The sequence below is a fragment of the Drosophila rhopaloa genome, unplaced genomic scaffold (genome assembly GCF_018152115.1).
Source record: "Drosophila rhopaloa isolate 14029-0021.01 unplaced genomic scaffold, ASM1815211v1 contig_2, whole genome shotgun sequence".
Classification (NCBI taxonomy): domain Eukaryota; kingdom Metazoa; phylum Arthropoda; class Insecta; order Diptera; family Drosophilidae; genus Drosophila; species Drosophila rhopaloa.
This window is the reverse complement of record NW_025335083.1, coordinates 16,556,027-16,576,715: the sequence shown is the minus strand read 5'-3', so window position 1 is coordinate 16,576,715 and position 20,689 is coordinate 16,556,027. Positions and strand designations below refer to the sequence as shown.

The 20,689-nt window shown below is 41.9% G+C and overlaps 3 protein-coding genes across 6 annotated transcripts; 1 reads left to right on the top strand and 2 right to left on the bottom strand.

Annotated features, from left to right (window-relative positions):
- Positions 1 to 1,826: 1,826 nt before the first annotated feature.
- Positions 1,827 to 14,273, bottom strand: LOC108041209 (probable phospholipid-transporting ATPase IIB). 3 transcript variants are annotated; one of them, XM_017119066.2, is made up of 6 exons: positions 12,974 to 14,273; positions 5,130 to 5,967; positions 4,227 to 5,004; positions 2,822 to 4,166; positions 2,618 to 2,691; positions 1,827 to 2,556 (listed from the first exon to the last, which is right to left on the bottom strand). In XM_017119066.2, the coding sequence occupies exons 1-6, from the start codon at positions 13,573 to 13,575 to the stop codon at positions 2,423 to 2,425; spliced, it is 3,771 nt and encodes a 1,256-aa protein (XP_016974555.1). In that variant the 5' UTR covers positions 13,576 to 14,273; the 3' UTR covers positions 1,827 to 2,422. The 3 variants fall into 3 exon arrangements, with proteins under 3 accessions (XP_016974555.1, XP_016974557.1, XP_016974556.1); XM_017119068.2 differs by lacking the exon at positions 12,974 to 14,273 and adding an exon at positions 7,976 to 8,055; XM_017119067.2 differs by lacking the exon at positions 12,974 to 14,273 and adding an exon at positions 7,058 to 7,443.
- A 400-nt stretch (positions 14,274 to 14,673) lies between these two features.
- On the bottom strand, positions 14,674 to 17,678 carry LOC108041210 (UV radiation resistance-associated gene protein). Of its 2 annotated transcripts, none has more exons than XM_017119070.2 (5): positions 17,147 to 17,678; positions 16,222 to 17,086; positions 15,835 to 16,157; positions 15,249 to 15,659; positions 14,674 to 15,037 (listed from the first exon to the last, which is right to left on the bottom strand). In XM_017119070.2, exons 1-5 carry the CDS (start codon positions 17,518 to 17,520, stop codon positions 14,923 to 14,925), a joined length of 2,088 nt encoding a protein of 695 aa, XP_016974559.2. In that variant the 5' UTR covers positions 17,521 to 17,678; the 3' UTR covers positions 14,674 to 14,922. The 2 variants fall into 2 exon arrangements, with proteins under 2 accessions (XP_016974559.2, XP_016974558.2); XM_017119069.2 differs by having other exon boundaries at positions 16,222 to 17,089; positions 17,147 to 17,677.
- Positions 17,679 to 18,069: 391 nt separating this feature from the next.
- Positions 18,070 to 20,627, top strand: LOC108041213 (DNA fragmentation factor subunit beta). Its single transcript, XM_017119072.2, has 3 exons — positions 18,070 to 18,400; positions 18,745 to 18,868; positions 18,924 to 20,627. Exons 1-3 carry the CDS (start codon positions 18,161 to 18,163, stop codon positions 19,910 to 19,912), a joined length of 1,353 nt encoding a protein of 450 aa, XP_016974561.2. The 5' UTR covers positions 18,070 to 18,160; the 3' UTR covers positions 19,913 to 20,627.
- The last annotated feature ends 62 nt before the right edge of the window (positions 20,628 to 20,689 follow it).

The window sequence follows — 20,689 nt, the reverse complement described above, 5'->3', positions numbered from 1 at the left end:
TTCGAATTTTGGCATTTTTCATAAGGAGTTCATAATTTTTGGCGAAAACTCGACCAAAATGAAATCTTTTAACTGTGAATGCCAATCGATTGGAAATTTTATAACGAATTCAACGAGGTATGGCATTCCATCGTGCGACAATTATTTCCCATGGTTTTGGTCAAAAAACTGCAAAATAAGTCGATTTTTCCGAATCCTTCGGATTTTGGCATTTTTCATAAGGAGTTCATCTTTTTTGGCGAAAAATCGACCAAAATTAAATTTTTTAGCTGTGAATGCCAATCGATTGGAAATTTTATAACGAATTCAACGAGGTATGGCATTCCATCTTGCGACCATTATTTCCCATGGTTTTGATCAAAAAACTGCAAAATAAGTCGATTTTTCCGGATCCTTCGGATTTTGGCATTTTTCATAAGGGGTTAGTTCATCTTTTTTGGCGAAAAATCGACCAAAATTAAATTTTTTAGCTGTGAATGCCAATCGATTGGAAATTTTATAACGAATTCAACGAGGTATGGCATTCCATCTTGCGACCATTATTTCCCATGGTTTTGATCAAAAAACTGCAAAATAAGTCGATTTTTCCGGATCCTTCGGATTTTGGCATTTTTCATAAGGGGTTAGTTCATCTTTTTTGGCGAAAAATCGACCAAAATTAAATTTTTTAGCTGTGAATGCCAATCGATTGGAAATTTTATAACGAATTCAACGAGGTATGGCATTCCATCTTGCAACCATTATTTCCCATGGTTTTGATCAAAAAACTGCAAAATAAGTCGATTTTTCCGGATCCTTCGGATTTTGGCATTTTTCATAAGGGGTTAGTTCATCTTTTTTGGCGAAAAATCGACCAAAATGAAATTTTTTAGCTGTGAATGCCAATCGATTGGAAATTTTATAACGAATTCATCAAGGTATGGCATTCCATCGTGCGACCATTATTTCCAATGGTTTTGGTCAAAAAACTGCAAAATAAGTCGATTTTTCCGGATCCTTCGCATTTTGGCATTTTTCATAAGGGGTTAGTTCATCTTTTTTGGCGAAAAATCGACCAAAATTAAATTTTTTAGATGTGAATGCCAATCGATTGGAAATTTTATAACGAATTCAACGAGGTATGGCATTCCATCTTGCGACCATTATTTCCCATGGTTTTGATCAAAAAACTGCAAAATAAGTCGATTTTTCCGGATCCTTCGGATTTTGGCATTTTTCATAAGGGGTTAGTTCATCTTTTTTGGCGAAAAATCGACCAAAATTAAATTTTTTAGCTGTGAATGCCAATCGATTGGAAATTTTATAACGAATTCAACGAGGTATGGCATTCCATCTTGCGACCATTATTTCCCATGGTTTTGATCAAAAAACTGCAAAAAAGGTCGATTTTTCCGGATCCTTCGGATTTTGGCATTTTTCATAAGGGGTTAGTTCATCTTTTTTGGCGAAAAATCGACCAAAATTAAATTTTTTAACTGTGAATGCCAATCGATTGGAAATTTTATAACGAATTCAACGAGGTATGGCATTCCATCGTGCGACCATTATTTCCCATGGTTTTGATCAAAAAACCGCAATAAATTTGAATTTTCCGGATATTTCGGATTTTGGCATTTTTCATAAGGGGTTCATCATTTTGAAATTTTATAAATGTTATACATATATGATTGGAAATTTTATAACGATTGCTACGAGGTATGACATTCCAGCATTCGACCATTATTTTCCAGGAGTTTGGTCAAAAAACTGAAGCAAAAGTTGATTTTCTTCGGATCTTCCGCCGTGATCAAATTTCAGAATAACTAAAAGTATAATAAAACTTTGGGTTGCCATTTTTGTTTTACACTAATTTATATATGTTAATTTTTATTTCACAATCCGTTGCGATTTCTAAATCCTTATACAAAATCTATTTTTCGTTTTACATCTTTTTATACCATTGTAATTGATTTAATTTTTAGTCATAGATACAATTATTATTAATTTATTTTATCATTAAATAATTAGTAACATAATTTGGTTTTCTGCGACTTAAATATTAATCAAATACAATCAGGTATACACAACTGAAATATATTGAAACTGATACGCCTCAAGCTTAAAAATAAGAATCATTTTAATTTGAATTACAATAATCGAATCACTTTGCCTCCTGTTTTTTGTGTAATTTTACAAATTAAACAAAAATATCATCAAGCAAAAGTGTAGTGCCGATGATGGGGAATTTAACCTGATATCACGTATATTTGGGGTAAATTGCGGGTATTGAAAAAAACAAATGAAAGTTGTAAGATTTCTGCTCAGTTTTAAAAGCAAAGCATCAAGTGCTAAATAATAAAGAAAATTTAAATTGTGAACAGAACGCAATGATAATTATAAAGTGTGGAGGAATTAATTTGTAAATTTTTTGAAAAGCCACCATCTAAGAGAGCTTCAAGTAAGAGGGCGGCGAACATTTTTTACGCAAGAACTTGATTATGTACAATGGTAAGCAGGAAACCAGCGTGATGAGGGAAACCTTCCATAGAAAATCGTACGACCAAATAAACTCCCAGTCTAAAACGTAGAGAACTCAAATTATTATAAAATTATTGAAAGGATTAAAAGAGCAGCTTACCGAAATACTCATGTAACACGGCTAATGAGATGAGATAAAGCGCTAAACTGAATAGTTCCGCTAGCACCATTAACCTGAAAAAGGAAGCATTGTAATAAAATTTAATTTTTATAAAATAGTAAAGGTAAAAGTATCAACCAACAAAAATTATTTTTTTTAACACAAGTTCGTGTAATTAAAGTTTAAAAAAGGTCCAAGACTTACCTATGCCAAGTGCGCACAGTGAGAGCCACCATTATAAGCTCTGTCATGATCAAAGCAGAGAAACTGATCGCCACAATGTGGATAAACTCGTCCACAAAGAGTATCAGCGCCCCATACATGATGACACCGCCTTGGTATATGCTGATCAGTACCCATATGAAGAAGGTCTTGTAGCTTAGACTCCGTCCTTTAGACAGATCCTTGTAAAGCTCTGGATACGTGACTGCCGTCTCAGATGTGATGTCCTGGTCCAGCACCAATGAGAACACCGGGAACATGGTGTACAGTGTCGAATATCCGACCATGAGAAAGCCCTGGTACAAGGCCACCGAGCTGAGGTAGAAAACCGCCGAGAAGACCGCCTGCAAGGTGGTGATGATCAAACCGCGGTGAATTACAAACTGTGAGAGGGCCGCCGAGCGTTTGTAGCTCCGCCGGCCGTGAATGAGCAGGAGCTTGGCGATGTGTGAGAACTGCGGAATGCTAAAATCGCCGGCCAGCGAGGCTTGTCTTCCCTCGCGTCCCTCAATTCCAACTCCAGCGTCCGCCTGCTGAATCATGCTGACATCATTGCCACCATCTCCTACGGCGCACGTTCGCTTGCCTGTGTGCTTCTGGATGAGGGCCACCACCTGGGCCTTCTGAGTGGGCGAGCAGCGGCAGCAAACAACGGCCGGTGAGGCCGTGGCCAACTCCAGGAATTCTGGCCTGTAATACTGGAGGCAGACCTCAAGGGACTCGCCCGAAATGACCAGTGCATGCCCTTGCTTGCGCCGGAAGCTGTTTAGCTCCTGATGGGCATCGGTACGAGTCTTAACGGAACGCAAAACGTGCAGTCCCTGATTCCGGCCAATCAGCTGCGATGACTTGGCAATACAGCAAGCCGTCTCAAGCTTGTCGCCCGTTAACATCCAAACGCGAACGCCGGCATTGCGGAGCAGCTCCAGCGTGGGACGCACGTTCTCCTGCAAGCGATCTTCCACTCCCGTTAGACAAAGCAGTTCCAGCTCACGCTCAAGGGATTCCGTGACTGCCGCCACCTTGGCGACGCGATCGGTAATACTGAGTCGAGCAGCATTGTAGCGGGTCTCAAAGTCGGAATACTGCTCTTCGGTGAGCACCTTCTTAGCCACCACAAGCGTGCGAAGGCCTTCCCGCGCCATATTGCCCGACTCCTCGCTCAGCCAGTCGTTGTATTGCACGATGCTGGACATAACCACGTCAGCACCCTTTAGGTAAAATGTTATCTGGCCTGATTTGCTCTCGCGTACGATAATACCCATCCGCTTACTCTCACTGGTGAAGGGGAATAACTGCAGGATCTGGTAATGCAGAAGAATGTCATCTGGAAAGGAGAGAGAATTGATATTAGTTGCAGCTAAAGAGGGTTTATAGGGCTACTTACTGTCTTCGCTGGGGGTCTTCACCTGCAAAGTCATCGTATTGAGATCTCTGGCAATTAGGGTCAGGCCCACCTGCTCAGTCCACTTGACCAGAGCTATCTCATCTGGGGATGCAGCCTGATACTGATGCTCCGTGTCCGTACTGCCAGGAGCCTCGATGTTTATCACAGATTTGGTGGGCGAGTTGTTACCTCCGGTGACGGTCGATGCCGTGGACACGGATCGGTTGTCCTCGTCATCGCTCACCGGAGTAACATTGTGGCACAGGGCCAAAGCTCGCACCGCCTCCCATTCCCGCCATCCCTCCGGACGACGCATTCTATTGCCGGCGAACATGACTGGTTTGGTCGATTCCCCGCCGCTGCTCGAGCTGGATACGCTGCCCTGTTGCTGTTGTAGTATGTTCCCCGACAGCTTCTGTATCATCTGTCCAATGTGATGGAAGGTGTCCGCATCGTGTGAGACTATGCCAAGGTGGATCTTCTTAAAGACCATCTCGTTTTGGGTTAGTGTACCCGTCTTGTCTGTCAGCACGTACGAGATCCTGCCCAGCTCCTCCGGTATGGTAGTCGATCTTACCACAGTTCCCTGTATGTTGGAGTCGTTCTGCATTTGCCACGAGTAGAAGGCCTTTCCCATATCCAAGTTAACGCGCAGACTGATTGGAATGATGTAGGAGAAGAGCAGCACAAAACGGAACATGTATCGGTACCACGGGCCGCCAAATCCCTTTAGCATCATCATGACTAGCGACAAGCCCAGCACGGCACAGAACAGAACCTGATGAAGTTAAAAAGAGATGAGATTTTATTTCATCTTCATGGCTAATCAGAGAACTACATGATCAGATTTATTTAAACACTTTAAAATAAATCCCTAATAATTATTTAAGTATATAAGCTCACCTTGGTCAATCCGTTGATCTCCATGTCCAACAAGCCCACCTTGGACCTCGGCTGTGAGTTGTTCATCACGCTGCGCGTCTCGCAACCCGTGTAGATGACGATTCCAGTGGCTGTGCCGGCGGCCACCACGGTGTTCGCCCAGAGTGTGTTCTCCACACTGAGACCGGTGTCCTCGCTGCCGTCCGCCATGCAGAAGGTGGCAATAAAGCTGTGAATGTCGTTCTGCGGCTTCTCCACGTAGAAGCTGGCATCGATGCTGTGCAGCTCCGAGTCGCGGCTGAGCTTCTGAGTGTATGGGACGGCCAAGCGGGGCTTCCAGTCCGTCTCTCCGTCCAATTGGTCCGTCCGTACAAAGACCGATCCGCTGCGATCGCTGGTGCGCAGCAGGATCAGATCCGAGGGCACCCGCTCGTTCTTCTCTACAATTATTATGTCACCGACCTTCAGCTTGGAGCTGGGTACCATCTCGTAGCCGCTGCCGTTGGTGGCCGACAGGCGTTTGTACTTCTGAGAGTTGACCTCGTGATCCCGCTGATGGCGGCGCAGATCGTCGACAGCCTCCCGACAAATGGTGACCATTAGGACGAAGCCGAGCGGTCCCCAGTAGGTGTACGGGTAGCCGATCCTGATGTCCGGAATAAACTGCGACAGCGCCATCAGCAGGAAATACAGGTTGAGGAAGAAGCGAAACTGCTCGAACAGCACCAGCGGCAGGAAGGTAATGAAGTTGTATTTCTGGTTCCGGATCTCGTTTGGCGGGAACTTCTCCGTGTTGACCCGGCCCAGATTGACGGTCCGGGCCCTCAGTTCGCGTGGCCGGAACCATTTGCGCCAGCAGCTGTAAAGACAGACGAGAATCAGTATTGCGCTGGTCTCTGTCAGCATGTGAGCCAGGAACATCCTTCCAACCGATCTCCCCAGATACCCATAAAACCCTTTTATTGACGGAATTTAAAATCATAAAACGATCTTCAAGCCTTAGTCATTTGAGCGATTTTATCAATCGAATTGTATTGCTTGTTGTTTCACTAAGAATTTGGTTAATATTTCCAAACATGACGAAAACAGGTGTCAAAAAAATGTTGAAATTTATTATCTCACAAACTTCTCAAGTCTGCAAAGAACTTTTCCAACTGAAACTTGAAAATAACGGATTTTTATAATCACCGACATTATTAAAAAAATCGATTTTCATATTAACAGACTAAATTGCATTAGAAGGAAATTCTTTCTTGTGTAACATTTAAAAAATAATAATGTACATTTAATTTAATGATTCAAATGAACTCTTAAACTTGTACTTAAAAACAACTTAAAATTCAAATGAACAGAAATTTCCAGTTTTTGCTGTTACCAAACATGTATATTACAATGAGTAATGTTTACTCATGCATTTGAAAACAAAATGTTATCATTTATAATTTTTAACATTAAGTATACAATAAATATGGTAATTGAAACTACTGATTCCATATTTAAACAAATCCCCACGAACCATAAACGTTTTACGGCGCTTTCAATAGCTGTTGAACCTTTAACGTTAATATTCTGATGTGAAAACCCTATTAGGTATCAAGTGGTTCGCCAAGCGAATTTAAATTTCAATCACAAAGTCTGAGTGCCATAAAAAGAGTATGCGACCTTGAGTGGAAAATCAATAATAAAAACTCGAAAAATAAGCAAAAGTGAAAATCCAGACGACAACAACAATCATGGGAATGTGTATGCATCTGTGTGGGAGTGTGTGGGTGTGTGTGAGTGAGTGCGCAAGTGGGAGGTGGAAAGCCAGGCTTTCCGTGAGTTAAAGCGAGAGCACCCCAAACTCAACCGATTAACAGTAATTGTTTGGCACAAGTGCACTGCAAAAAGTTGATAAGAAAACGAGAAAATCCCCCCTACATAAGTGGGACAGCATTGATGATTCATACCTAAAAAGATACCAGCGGTTCCGCTGGCGATTCAGCAGCGGAATATTCTCTCGCGTCATTGGCGTTGCAGCCGAGTTCTGGGAGGTAGCATCATCCATTTTCGCTGGCCGAGATTTGCGATATTGAAGCTCTGGTAAATTATTGTGTTAGTCTATTGCTAATGCAGCCTTTGCGGCCTTTGTTCTCTGCAACTGCAGCGTCAATTTCGATTCGCTGTTTTCTGTCTGCCGTTCTCACATAATCAACAACGCGGCTCATGGCACACGCATCCCCTGGCACTTTAAAATAAAAATTAATTAGGTGAAATTCTTATGCACAAAACAAATGCGAATGTGAAAATTCCGTATGAAAACTGCGTCGTCTACGCGATTAACAACCCTGTTTTTGAGTCCCAAGAGAAATCAATAAGGGAGAATGAGACAACCATATGTTTCGATTTGCCAGGGCTGACACCAGATGTTTATCCACGCATCTGGCAACGCTACGAAAGGCGCGTAATTCAAATTACCCAGCAGACAGGCAGTTAAAAATGATGGCCCCTTTATTGCTCAGTGAGCAATCGCAATCTTCTCGTCGCTTTCGTTAGCACTCAGATGTTAATTAAATAAGCTCATGTCGGGCGTCTGCGTTTCAGCTGCTTAGATCAGCGCCATGCTGCTCCTCTTATTTGTTTGCAAGCAGAAAACTCGTTTTTTTACAGCTTTTTATTACTGCCATTCTACTTGGCCGCTTGCGCTAGGCGTGTGCGAATAGAGCACGCTTCGAAGTTTTGTCAATATAACATACACACATTCGTTGGCGAGACTATTTCGTGTCATGATCTCATAAGAAAAAGTTGCCAAAAAGTGCTCAAGCGAAAGTTCAACGACTTGTCTGCAACAGAGAAAGAAAACAAAAGGGCCAGCAGAATTAGCTCACCTGAGTGACTCACGTTGCACTTCAAAGTCAGCGCTTTTACTGTCAAAGCCTTCAGGTTTCTCCATAATCTAAAAGTGTGTCACGCTAGTTAAATACGCCTAGATGCGTTTTAATGCATTTTTTCCTTTTGCAAATCGCGCTTATCGGTCGAAATGTGATCAGCTGAGGCTTCCTGCATTCTATTTGAGTTGAAATGCAGTCGCCATGACAAACAATTGCCGCAATTCGTTTCGTTCTGAGTAATTAACTGGAAATTTCAAAACGATTTGTAGACCTCAGCAGATTCGATTGCATAGCACTGCTCTGGCAAACACTGTTTTCCGCCTTTCCCATTAAATATAGCCTTTTAACAGCTGCCATTATTGAGAAGTGTGTACTTTTACTGCATTGCAAATTTTTAAAAGCTACAACCATTTTTTGTTTAATTTTAAATATCATTTTCTTCTACTGGTTTTTTACTAACCAAGACAAATAAATTATCTTTTTCAAATCCAATTTGATAAGCCTATTTTAAAAATTAAACCATTTAAGCTTTATATTTAAAATCACCTAACACAGATAAACTGGTATAAATTAAATTTTTGTGAGATTAACCCTAGGTATTTAATTTTTTATACATTTTAATGGAAATGTTAGCCCTTTGATGGCAGTAATTAGAGAAATGTTTTTATCTGCGATTTGGCTATGGTTCATTAACGAAAAAAACTATTATTGTTCTTTAACCTCAAATAAAACAATGGAAATGATTTGGGTTATCATTGATAGGTGACAAATTGAAAAAAGTGTTTGAAATAGGGTCCCTATTTGTATACGCCAAATTGTACGATTTATTCTATGACCCACAATATGTTATCTATTAAGGCAACCATTTTACGTTACAAATATTGTTATCAGAAACCTGATAGTAAGATCCATCCAATAATACGGCATAATTCTTATCAACATATTAAAAATCAAATATTGTTGCTATAGTAAGTCATTAAACGAAAACACAGTTTACCGCACAACAAGAGAAAATAAAACGCCAGAAACACAAAGAGAAAACTATTTCTCACTGAAAATAGTTATTTTCAAAAAGCGATTGAAAAACTGAGTACATGATTTGTGTAATTTATGCATCACCAAATGGTGGTTACTCATCGCTTCTCTTCCAAACTCCCTCAACCAATTTATTTTAACGACTGTGTGTCACACTTCAAGGAAACTAATTTACAAAGTTGTGCCAAAGATAAGTGTTAAGTGAGTTTTATTTAGGGTTTAAAAAAATCTTTAAAATTACTTAAAATAAGAAATTCGTATAGTTCGGTTTTTGGGTCATATTTATTGACTTACAAATCTTGTAGTTCAGTCAAGTAAATATCTACAGATATACGTATGGCTGATTTTGGGATATTGTTTACTGATATTTCTACAAAATGCTGTCAAATTTCCGGCATAAACATATCGGGTAAGACAAACTCACATATTATCACCCAAGAGCAATAATAAAAACAAAAGAAAAATATTTTAAATTATTCATTGAATTTAAGCGAATGAGTTTTATACAAAGTAAAAGTGACAATATCTACCAATTTTCACCATCCTTAACCATATTAAGTGAAATCGAATTTGAAACCTAAATACTAATGATACCGACATCGATAAATTATTAACGAGTTTTGTATAGAAAATAACTGAATGGTGGCCCAGGTATTGGGTATAATTATTTTATGCACATATGTTTGGTTGTTGCGGAAAAAGACAAATATGGTTGCTTAGGGAGTGGAAACACGTGTACAAAATATACTCTTTCACGGGTAACCGGAATGAAAATAGGTGAGCTATGAATTGTGTGACTTGCGCTGCCTTCTGGCTTTTGGTTATTAACCCACATTGGCGGTGGGTGGAAAACAATGCCAGGCCAAGTTGAGGGCGCCAATCGTTGTCGCATTTCACCGCTCATCCCCTTCCCTTCGTTTTTCTTTACCCAACCATTTGCATTTAGTCGGAACAGCAACAACTAGATAAACAGCTAACGGCGACTAGAAAATAATAACATTAGGCGTTACCATTGACAGTTTGTGGCGTTTTGTGGGCGAGCTGAGGGGACGGGGAGTGGCGGACTAATTTGCATGCGGCAAAGTGGAAGCAAAGCTTGGGAAAAGTCTGTCTTCAGTGTGCAATGGCTATGTTTAATGCAATTCCAATTAGCTCGAGTATGATTGATTCGGATCGCTTAAAACTTATGAAAGAGGTTTAAAGATTTTATTACACTCTTGAAGGAGCAACAAAAGCAATATATGAATGTCTATAAAAACACAGTATATTAAAAATGTATTTTTTTGTTGTATACCAAATAAGCGGGAGCAATAAAAATATATTTTTTATTTTAAATAACACTAAAACTGAAACGTTATCAGCAATCTTTTATGGGGTAATGGAATATTTTCCTATATAACCTAGTTTGCAAACACAGGAACGCTACCATTGTTTGGAGGAAAATCAGGGAAATTTAAACGCCAAGTTGGTTCCAACCCACTGGCCACTGTGGCAGCAACAATCACACCAGCGAACTGTGCCGCATGGCGCCTCACTTTGCAATTCTAATCGGCCTGTCGAAATCTTTGAGCCTCATATAACCGAAACGGCAATCGGAGTTGAGCGCCGAAAATGAAACGAAAAACCCAAGAAAAGTTTCAAACAGGCGAATGACTAGGCTCTGCGTAAAAAAGCCTTCACAAAAGCTGGGTGTCGAAAATTGAAGAGAGCTTGAATCTGTAAAGGCCTCAAAACATATTCGTGGTCAGAGGGCGATAAGTGGTCTTTAACGTATAAAATACTCACTTGAAAATAAAGAGATGACATTGGGGCATTGGATTACGAGAAAATATGTTATTTAATACTGATAAACATGAAATCCGCCTTTTGTGCCGCACACAACACACATACTAATTTTATGAGACGTAATATATCTTCAACAAAAATACTTTGTAAATTGTAAACATTTATATACCTATAACTTGTACGACCCTATAGTTCGGTTAAGTACACAAATAATGGCATGGACGAAAGATACATACATATGTTACATGAAATTTATTTGCTTTTCCCACAGTAAAGTAACTATTTTGCTTTTAATAAATGCTTTGCTTTGTCACAATTTTTTCTGCTTAAATACGAATTAGTTTGAAAGCATTTTATGCTTAATAACTTTTAAATAATAAAGTATTTTTACTGAGCTCTGAGCAATGGAATTCTTGGATTTAAACTTTATATCAGTCCGATCAAATGACGCATTGCGGAGTTTGTGACTCCGTTTTGTATTTGGTAGACAATCGACCCGATTCTGATAAGCCACGACCAACCAGTAGAGAAACTTTCAATTTTCGAAACAAAAAGCAGCGTCTGACCGAAAAAAAAAAGCCCTAAAGCGACTTCTTCTGTGCAACTCGTTTGTATTTTTTAGAAACCTTGAAAACAACAACGCGTACACAAACCAGCCGAGGAACCGCGGGAACTGGTTTCAGAATTTTTAGCATTTCTTGGTGACTTCTTGAGCCGCTTTTTTTTTGCTCGCCCACCAATCGGGTTTCAAGTCACACGGCAAACATCGATTAAAAATGCACAGGTAACGGGTGGAGTTGTGCGTTTTTCTACAAAGTTTTGTGGCAATTATAGTTCCACCTCTACGCTCGGTGGGTGTTGGAAGAAAATAAATGTTGGCCCCCCACGTTTGCGTTTACTTTCTGCCTTGTCACCCGACTCACTCGCTGTCTTGTCTTGGTCTACTATTTATAGCCGTGTTATTGTTATTATTTCCATTCGTTCAGATCTTCCCCGCAGACGTGGAAAGACGTCTGTGAGTCCCGTCACGTTTATCGATTTGCAGTTCGTCGCGGAAACCGAAATGTTTTTAATTTTCTTTCTCCGATCTACTTCCAGACGTGTGTGCTCGTTCGCCAGCTCGCATGTGCGGCCTTTCTCAAAAGTTCTCTTCTGTTTCCCTCTCTAATTAGGTAAATTAAAAATATATCTCGGAATCGCCGTATATACATATAAACAGATGCATTCATTGTATTTGTCATGTGTTGCCCATACATCTCCACTCGCATTTCGGCTAGAATCATCTTCTTGGAAATGTGTTTCGTAAAAGATCTAATTTAAAAGTAACATAAAATTGCAACACATCAAATTTTGGCTCGCTTTACTCATTTCGGAAGCCTCTACCAATATGCGCCGCAAAAAGATTTTGCTCGGGCCAAACAATAATAAACAAATTCCAAGTGCCAAAAGCGAAACAACAACTTGTTCGGTATAATTCTGTTTAATTGTGAAAGTGATAGAATGGCTGAGAGAGGTCAACGTTTTTCTTGATTTTGTAGGCTCATATTTAATATTCTAGCTTATTTATAGAATTATTAGGAAAACTATTTGTATGTGTGTACTGCTGTGTTTAAAAGAATTGAATTCAAAGTATTGCTTACAAAGCACTAACAAAAGTTATTGTAAAGTATTCTTAAATAATCCGTTGAATTTTCGCTAAGATAATAATATTTACTTTGAGAGAACATTTATGAAGGGCCTTTACATAGTTTAGATTTCTGGTTTTATGCAATCAGAAATGATGAAATATTTGGGTCCAATTGAAAATGTTTTAATTTAAGAATTTTAATTGTGAAGAAGTTTTAGCTAATCACCTATTCTTTATTAAATTATTAAAAACAAAAGTATTAAAAGAATACAAATCTTAAAACAAATCAAGCTAACAAAAAAATATAATTTTTTGAAGCGTTTTACTTGTTTATAAGTCCCGGCCCTCCCTTTTTTCTTAAAATCTTTACTAGTTGTCTTTGTGTGAGACTTGAGTTTACAAATATTTTGCTGGCTAGTGAACAGCTGTTGTCTTGCTATTTACTTTCCCATAACTCCCGCGCCAACACTATTGCAGCAGTGAAATGGAAATGTTGCGCATACGCAGCGTTGGCGGATGGTAACGGATCGCACCGAAAGTGAACTCACCTGCAGAGGCACAACTTGCAGACGTTGCCAATGCTGCGGCTCTTGCTCTTCCGCCGATTGTGCTGGTAGAAGACCGTGGAGGCGCCGCTTTCCGGATCGACGACTGTGCTGTGCGTACCGCCATTGCCGAGATCCCCTGAGGCTGCAGCCGCTGCTGCATTATCTGTAGTGATTACTCCGTTACCGCTACCGCTGCCACTCCCACCGACCGCTCCCGATCCCGCCCCCGCCCCCGCCCCCGCGACGCCCGCTGATGTGTGCGTTAATTGCGCCAGTTTCGAAATGCTGCTGTAGCTGCCGTTAGAGTTTTTGGCGCGCTCGCGACTCCGCTCATTTCTATAACGTATCTGGCCGGCGGCAGAGCCAAAACTGTTGCCTCCAAAGAGATTGCCCAGAAAGCTGCCAGCGCCGGCGGCAGAGCTCCCGACGCCGGCGTCGACGTCGCCGCCGCTGTAGCCCGACGAGCTTTTACGCCGCCTTCCCCTGTGATTGCTGTTGTTTTTGTTTCCGCTGGGGACATCACGGCGTATGAGCAATTCCGTCTCCGAGTCCGTTTCACTCTCTTCATCGAAATCACGTAGCGGCACACTATTCTCCGTCATTTTCGACGCAAAGAGAGTGCAAGCGTAGTTAGCTTAGGTTTAAGTCAAGTTAAGAGAGCGCTTAAGAGAGTAGTCAGCTTAAGTCAAAAAAAAGAGAGCAAAGGCAGGTGTTGACTTTTGGCGCCTGAATTGAACTTATTTAACTCTTAATTAGATATGCACTTTTTCTCTCACTATTAGTTATTTCTTATTATCCAAACAAACGTAAATGCCGGGTAAGTTTATAACCCTACTGCCACGTTTCCATTGAGCAATTTATGTGTAAAAGTCACCTTATCACACCTGAGTTTTTTTTGTTTGAGCTGTAAACAGGAAGAGTAAACACGATAAAGTTAAACGCGTAAATCACAGGCATTCCCCGTAGTGAAATTCCAACAGTCAGTCCGCTTATCGGTCGAAACAGGTGCCGGCTACCAAATCGTCATAGAGTGCTTTTTATTGCTCAGCGTTTTAATTGATACCAATTCGATAAATAAAAGGCCAAGGCCCGGGCCAAACACACACACACTCGCACACTTCAACAGCACCTTAAAATTAAAGCTTTTCGCGTTTTCATTCATTGAAACAATTATTGCACTTTCATTGGCCCCGCTTTAGGCCTGTGCCAGCACATTTTTTATTTATTATTAGCCAGGAAATCGCCCGAAAAACATCCAAGACCCGGACGCAAGTTGCCAGCAAAATAATTTTGGCCAAGCGATAATCAGCTGGCTTCACAGAGCACTGTTAATGGCAAGGTACGGTGTGCAACACTGGCTGAGTCGTGGCTGGTTAAATTTTAATTTTTGATTGGGGGACACTTAAAATCTCTGTAACAATGAATACCTTAAGTTGTTCTGTATGAAATAGAAAAAAGTAGTAAAAAAAAGTCCGTTTAAAGTGTTCATTATTCAACCAAAAAATGTTCCTGGGTACGCCTATGTAATAAAGCAACAATTGCTTTGCACACCTTTCAACACTAATAGGCGGCACATTTAAACTCGGAATCATTAAAGCATCAAACAAACAAAAATTAAGTACGGAAACCCTTTTCTGTGGCTTAACGATTACTCAAAGATATTCTTTTTAGTCCCAACAAATATAATTGAACATTCTAAGTGTATAAAATATTAATTGTTTATTCGTAGCTTACATTAGCAAACAAACAATAAACAGGAATTTACACAGAGATCTTAAACAACTAAAAATAATATGCCCGCAATGGACCATATATACCATACCGTTGACATTGATAACTTAAAAGTTATCAAATTATTTCCAACTAATACGCGACCAATCCAAAAATGTTGCTGCTAGAGCAGGCTGCTGATTTCTTGGATATAAGATATTTGGGTAAACTGCACTTCCTCAGCTACGCTCCGTCTGCAGCGTTATGTTGGAGTCCGAATTTGAATAATTGTGCTCCAGTCGTGGCCGAAAATCGTCCTCACCATCCGAATAGGAGCCCACTGAACGACAAATGCTGCAACAAATTAAAGGATTAATTTGACAATTTGACGTCATTCAGGAATTTCGCAACTAATATATATAAATTCGCCTGATTCATTATTATTTGTACCATTTATCCATAAAGAAAGTTTAAGTTAGTCATTTATAGTATAAAATCTTGTTCAATACTATATGTAAAGTATATTTAGTAAACATCTACTTGAAGATAATGTCTATTATATTACCGCTGTGTTGACGCATAGCCCTCGATGGCCAGGGCCTGACTCACGCCCGGGGGCAGCAGTTGCTGGAGGAACGCATCCTTGACCGCATTGGCGCTTGTCGGCAGTGGCACGTGGTTTATGTCCACCGACGAGTGTGATTGCGAGAGGTGCGGTGCAGTCAGCCCGTTGGCCAGGCGTGCTCCTCCACCACTTACATCGTCTTTATGTCCGTCCCGCTCGTCGACATCATCTCTCTGCGTTCGTTCGATGTAGCGAAGGGTTTTGAACAGCTCCGGTAGATTTCCAATGGTATTGCGTAGATCGCAGTGACCGGTGATTTCGAAGCACAACTGGGAAACGTTCTGCCGCAGCAAATAGATGGCATACTTGGTCTGCTGCGATGGCAAAATGGAGCGCGTATACAGGGGGAATCTGCAATGGGATATCGAGAAATAAACATGTTAATTTGTATATGTAAAAAAATTTTATTTTTCATATTTGATGACATTTTTTTCTGAATAAGCATTTGGGTTGTGGTTAAAGATATAGTAACGGATTGTTACATAAACCAATTGATACCACGATTTTACATTCCGATTTTACTTACTCCCGGGTGGTGTAGGTCAACTCCTTGATATCGTCCACAATCCTTGCCCGCGATGGCTCGTAAAGAATTCGGTTCCTCAGCGGCCGATCCATGATAATGGCTAGCATCTGCACCAAATGGGCCACATAGCCCAGAGCCGCACTCACCGCCAGCGGCGAGACGTTTTCCAGCAACTGCGCGTTCGTCGCCTGGCGGGAGTCGCTCGTATATTGCTCCATGTGGGGAAAGGCGATGCCGCAGATGCTTAGCTGCTGTTCGCCAACGTTCTTGATGTTGTAGATCTCCTGTAGCTCCAGCACCAGAGTAGACATTCGACGCTCCACCTTCACAAAAGAGTTATTAATGGTTATTATTGACATTATAGTCCTGGGACTTTCTATCGCCCACCTGTCTAACTATCTGTCTTTTTTGGTCGCGCTGCGCCAGACGTTGAGGTGCCAGAGTGCGCAGTTCTAGGCGTTCCTGCTCCAGCCGATGCCGTTGACGGTGGAGCTGCTCCTGGAGTGCCTCACGTTGTTCACGCATCTCTCCCAGTCGTTGACGGGCCCGCACGTTGCGCTGTCGAAAAGTCTCCCGTTCCGCTTGGAGCAGCCGTTGCTGGCTCCTTAACGCTTCGATCCTTTTGGTTAGCTGCTGGGCATTGTAGAGCGTGAGGGGCGCGATTTGCTGCTGCTCGGCGAGCAACACGCTCAGGGCGCGGCCCATGGAATGGTGATGGTGGGCTGGGTGGTCGCCTGACAGGGATGTGGTGCGGGGCTTCAGGCGCAGTTCGTTCCTGGTCACACAGTGCACACTAAGACGTGCGATCTCCCGGCAGATCTCTGCCATTTGACGCTGTTTCTGCTGCTGCAAACGCTGCAGATGTTGCAGCATGAGCAGCTTGTCCAGGTTATTGCTGCGACGGATCTCCTGCTGCCGGCACTTCAGCTGGGCGTGCCGCATGGTGCTCATCCGAAGCACGGGACTGGAGCTGCGGCTAACGGCCGGGGAGTTGATGCCCTCATCCCGCGGTTCTTCCCATTCCTCATCCGCAGCATAGTTTTGGTAGTGCAATATCAGCTGCGACTGCAAGCCCTGCTCGCTTATCATCGACGGAGAAGCAAACTGCTCGCCATTTAACTGGAAAACCAGACAATTCTGGCCGCACTGGGCCAGTGTGAGAGGTGACAGGGGTACAAGGCCGGAGAAGTAGACGCCCCAGGTAAGGAGCAGTTCGGGTGGGCGTGGCAGCCTGCTGGGCGTTAGCTGGGATCTTCTGGAAATAGTTGAAGTATTAAGGAGTTTTAGATTGTAAGCCAAGTTTCTTAGATACCCGCATATCTTTTTATTTTTGTAGTCAGTCTCAGCCGGTTGGCCGTCTCTCCTCTCCGCCGCAAAGTGTTTCCACACCTTAACGCAGACACACTGCGCATTGGTTTTCCGCCAGGCCTCGTCATCCGTACAGATCTCCGCCCACTTTTGCTGCTGGTGACGCTGCGGTAGCTTTTCGCTGGTGTAGAATGGCTCGCTGTCCCTGTCCGTGTGCAGAGTGTAGTAGAGGAGCACATCTTCTGGCTCCACCTGTTCCAACGACCTTTCCTGCGGCCCGGACTCAATGTTGAAGCCCTGAATTCGCGCCAGGTTCCGCAGTCGAAGCTGCTGGGTGGCCAATGGCAGCCACTTGCGGCAGCGCGGGCGCAGATTCATCTCGATTCGCGGTTCCGAGGGGCGTACGGACTACGCAGAGCCCGCAGCCCAGTTCATGGTACACTAAAACTACGTTTGTTGTAGTTTTTCCTCAACTTTTTACAAAAAAACTATTTGCCCGAACAGCTGTTTTCTAATGCAAAACGCGGTGTTGGAAAACGTTAAAAGTCATCAATAGAGGTGGCAAGTCTACTCTCGATGCCATTTACTAGCTGAATATAGGTATTTTCTCTTATTATATCATTCAATTTTTTTTTGAAAATTACTTATACGAAATAGATTTTACAAAATAAAATTATTTAAAGAAGTTTTTTGATTAAAGATTTAAATTCAAGATGATTTCAACAGATGATTTTTTATTTTTGGTTTGTAATACAATTTAATAGAGAATAAACAACCCAGACAATATTAAATAAAGATTATATTACAATATTAATATTCAACAATATTGTTCAATATTAAGTAATTCGCTATTATTATTATGTTATCGCAGTCAGGACGCATTTGTGGCGTTGTTCAGCACACAAAAAGTCTGCCATCACCCAACACTGTACACTTCGTTTATTTTGCTTTGTCCGCTTAAAAGGAAACTTGCTGCAAGGACTTTACTTTAAATTTGACTTTGACATGAGCCAGCACGATGCTCAACTACATTAGAGATGCAATCATGGCACCAACGACACGCAACAGTCCTAAGAACAACAACAGCAGCCAGAAACCTGGAGGAGCTCTCAAGGATGTAATCTCATCCGAATCCAGGCAAACAGCAGGTGCTCCAATGCGTGGCTACAAGGTTACTGATAACGAGCGGACCAGAAAATACGGCATTGGAGCCAATTCCCTGGAAATGCTGATAACAAAGGCAAATAGCAAGTTTCCGGTAAGAAAAGCAGGAAAAACTCCTGTCTAAAAGCGCGCAGAAAAATACCCACCCACTCTTTTTTTGGAGAGAAAGTTCCTGGCCCTGGCAGTTTCAAGGCCACGTCCCTGGCAGTGGCTTCCGCGTTTGTTTGGCTCTCTTTCAATGCCACCATTTGCGGCCAGTGCGCATGTCCTGTCTTAGGAGCTAACCATCTGTTGCGTTCGCCCGACCTTGCTCAGCCAAAAACACACAAGCTGAAGGCCACTGAACCAGGAATTTGGTCGAGACACTCCGTCACCCTGGCCTCGTTATAATTGGGCCATGTCAAGGGCAGTTCAACTAATTCAATTTGTTTATTTCAGCTGATCCAATTGCATTTGTATTTGGCATCCGATGGCTTTGAAGTGTCCGATGATGAGTATTTGAACAGTCTGCCCGCCCAGACCCTGTTCATTGTGGCTGGACCCGATGCTGTCATTACTACAGGTGAGCGCGAATCATCCGCGAATTTCAATCGCTTACTTATCACTGATATTCTTAGATGCCGACTTTGAGTTTGAAAAGATGCGGCAGCAATCACCACTCTTGAAGGTGGCCGATATTTTCTACGACTTTATCGAACAGCATCCGGAGAAGTTCCGCCGCATGATCACGGAGTACGAGCACCAGAAACAGCGACGCGTCCTCGACAACACCAAGGCGCACCTTAGCCTGAAGGCCGAGCACGTGGAGTGGTTCGAAGGCGGGGAGGAACGCTTTCATTCGAAGGAGGAGGCCATGGCTATGCGGGCACAGACACGGGTACGCGGCTACTACTATAAGGCTAAGGAGGAGCTGACCCGGAATCCCTTGTACCGTCAGAATGCCAAGGCAAGGCAGGTGATTAACTCGGTGCTGGAGCAGTTTCGATACCTGCTCATCGGCTGCGACTATTTCTCCATGATGTTTGACAGAAAGTGCCAGCAAAAACACGAGTTCCTCCACCAGCAGCTGGGCGAGGAAGAAACGGATGCCGGCAGTCTGCCCAGCAAGAGACTACGGCAGGTGATCAAGGAGTACACCAAAGAAAACTGCATACTCGACGAGTGGTCCGTGTCCTTATGCTCGGACTTGGGTGACTTCTATTGCCAGGGCGCTTTCTCAGAAAACGGAAACTGCTGTTCCATGCAGCACACCATTAATCCGTATGCCTCGCGGGAGAATCTCATTTTATTTCAGGTCTGGAACCTGGACCACCAAATTGAACTGTGCCGCACGATTCTTCCTGCCCTGGTGGTAAATGTGGAGGACCTTGTTAGCCATCCGCAGCGCAAGTGCTTACTGCACAAGAAGCAAGTGGTCGACATCTCTGTACTCGAGTACTTCCTTGAAATATTTTCGTTAAAGAACCTCAAACTGGTTCATGTCGTTTGCCACGAGAAGGTTCAGCGCTTAAACCGTTCCAATGGCCGTCTGCTATGTCCAGACTGCCATGAGTACCGGATAGTGCAAGAACTTATGGATGTGCAGGTCGACAGTCCGACTTCTTAAACGGTGTGTCATACATATATTAGAAAACAGTTACCTAGCCAAGCAATATTGTATACAATAACTATACAAACTTATATTTCAGTTTTGTTGCCTTTAATTTCCAAATACTATCTCTTATTTTTATATTACTGATCTCAAATGAGATTTGTTGTACAAACGAAAATTATCTCAAAGTTAACTACCGAATCGTACTGTTGAAAGTATTTACATATAAAATACGTAAACTATTAACATACTTATAGGTATGCATTTAATGTTAAAATAGCTTGTCAGACTATTAGAATTATGTGGCTATGCAATATACCAATATAACCTAGATGTAAACGTTTGTTGACTGTAACGCTTGTAGCTGAAAGTTTAATACGTTATGTTGGCGTTACATCGATCAGCAAGTCCAAACAATTGAATATTGATATAAACATATATATATATATATATATATATATACTAAGGGTTTTCGATTAGGAATACGAATATTGAAAGGTGTACGTACGTACTCTTCTGTATAAACAAAGATATTATTTGTTTGTATACGCTTGGAATTGACATTGAGTTTAAACTAAAATTAATCAGGATGGAAAGGTTTTTGCTACACTTGGCTTCTCTTTACCCGTACGATTTTTCTATAAGCTTCTAACGATTAATTTAAGTTTATGACCTCTTTAGCTATTTAGTAAACCTTGAAAAATATATAAACCTTCCAAACGCCCAAAAATAACTTTGGTTTCTGTCGAGAAATAGATGTTTCAAGTTTGATTGATTTTACTTCTCTTTATT

What these genes read in the sequence shown, in the direction of transcription:
- LOC108041209 (XM_017119066.2), bottom strand. Translation starts at nt 13,575, where the DNA reads ATGACGGAGAATAGTGTGCCGCTACGTGATTTCGATGAAGAGAGTGAA. An exon ending in AGATCAACGGATTGACCAAG is followed by an intron (nt 5,005 to 5,129) that starts GTGAGCTTATAT and finishes TAACTTCATCAG; the next exon opens with GTTCTGTTCTGTGCCGTGCT. An exon ending in GAAGACCCCCAGCGAAGACA is followed by an intron (nt 4,167 to 4,226) that starts GTAAGTAGCCCT and finishes TCTCCTTTCCAG; the next exon opens with ATGACATTCTTCTGCATTAC.
- LOC108041210 (XM_017119069.2), bottom strand. Translation starts at nt 17,520, where the DNA reads ATGAATCTGCGCCCGCGCTGCCGCAAGTGGCTGCCATTGGCCACCCAG. An exon ending in AAAGACAGATAGTTAGACAG is followed by an intron (nt 16,158 to 16,221) that starts GTGGGCGATAGA and finishes TCTTTTGTGAAG; the next exon opens with GTGGAGCGTCGAATGTCTAC. An exon ending in TTGACCTACACCACCCGGGA is followed by an intron (nt 15,660 to 15,834) that starts GTAAGTAAAATC and finishes ATCCCATTGCAG; the next exon opens with ATTCCCCCTGTATACGCGCT.
- LOC108041213 (XM_017119072.2), top strand. Translation starts at nt 18,161, where the DNA reads ATGCTCAACTACATTAGAGATGCAATCATGGCACCAACGACACGCAAC. An exon ending in AGGCAAATAGCAAGTTTCCG is followed by an intron (nt 18,401 to 18,744) that starts GTAAGAAAAGCA and finishes TGTTTATTTCAG; the next exon opens with CTGATCCAATTGCATTTGTA. An exon ending in CGATGCTGTCATTACTACAG is followed by an intron (nt 18,869 to 18,923) that starts GTGAGCGCGAAT and finishes TGATATTCTTAG; the next exon opens with ATGCCGACTTTGAGTTTGAA.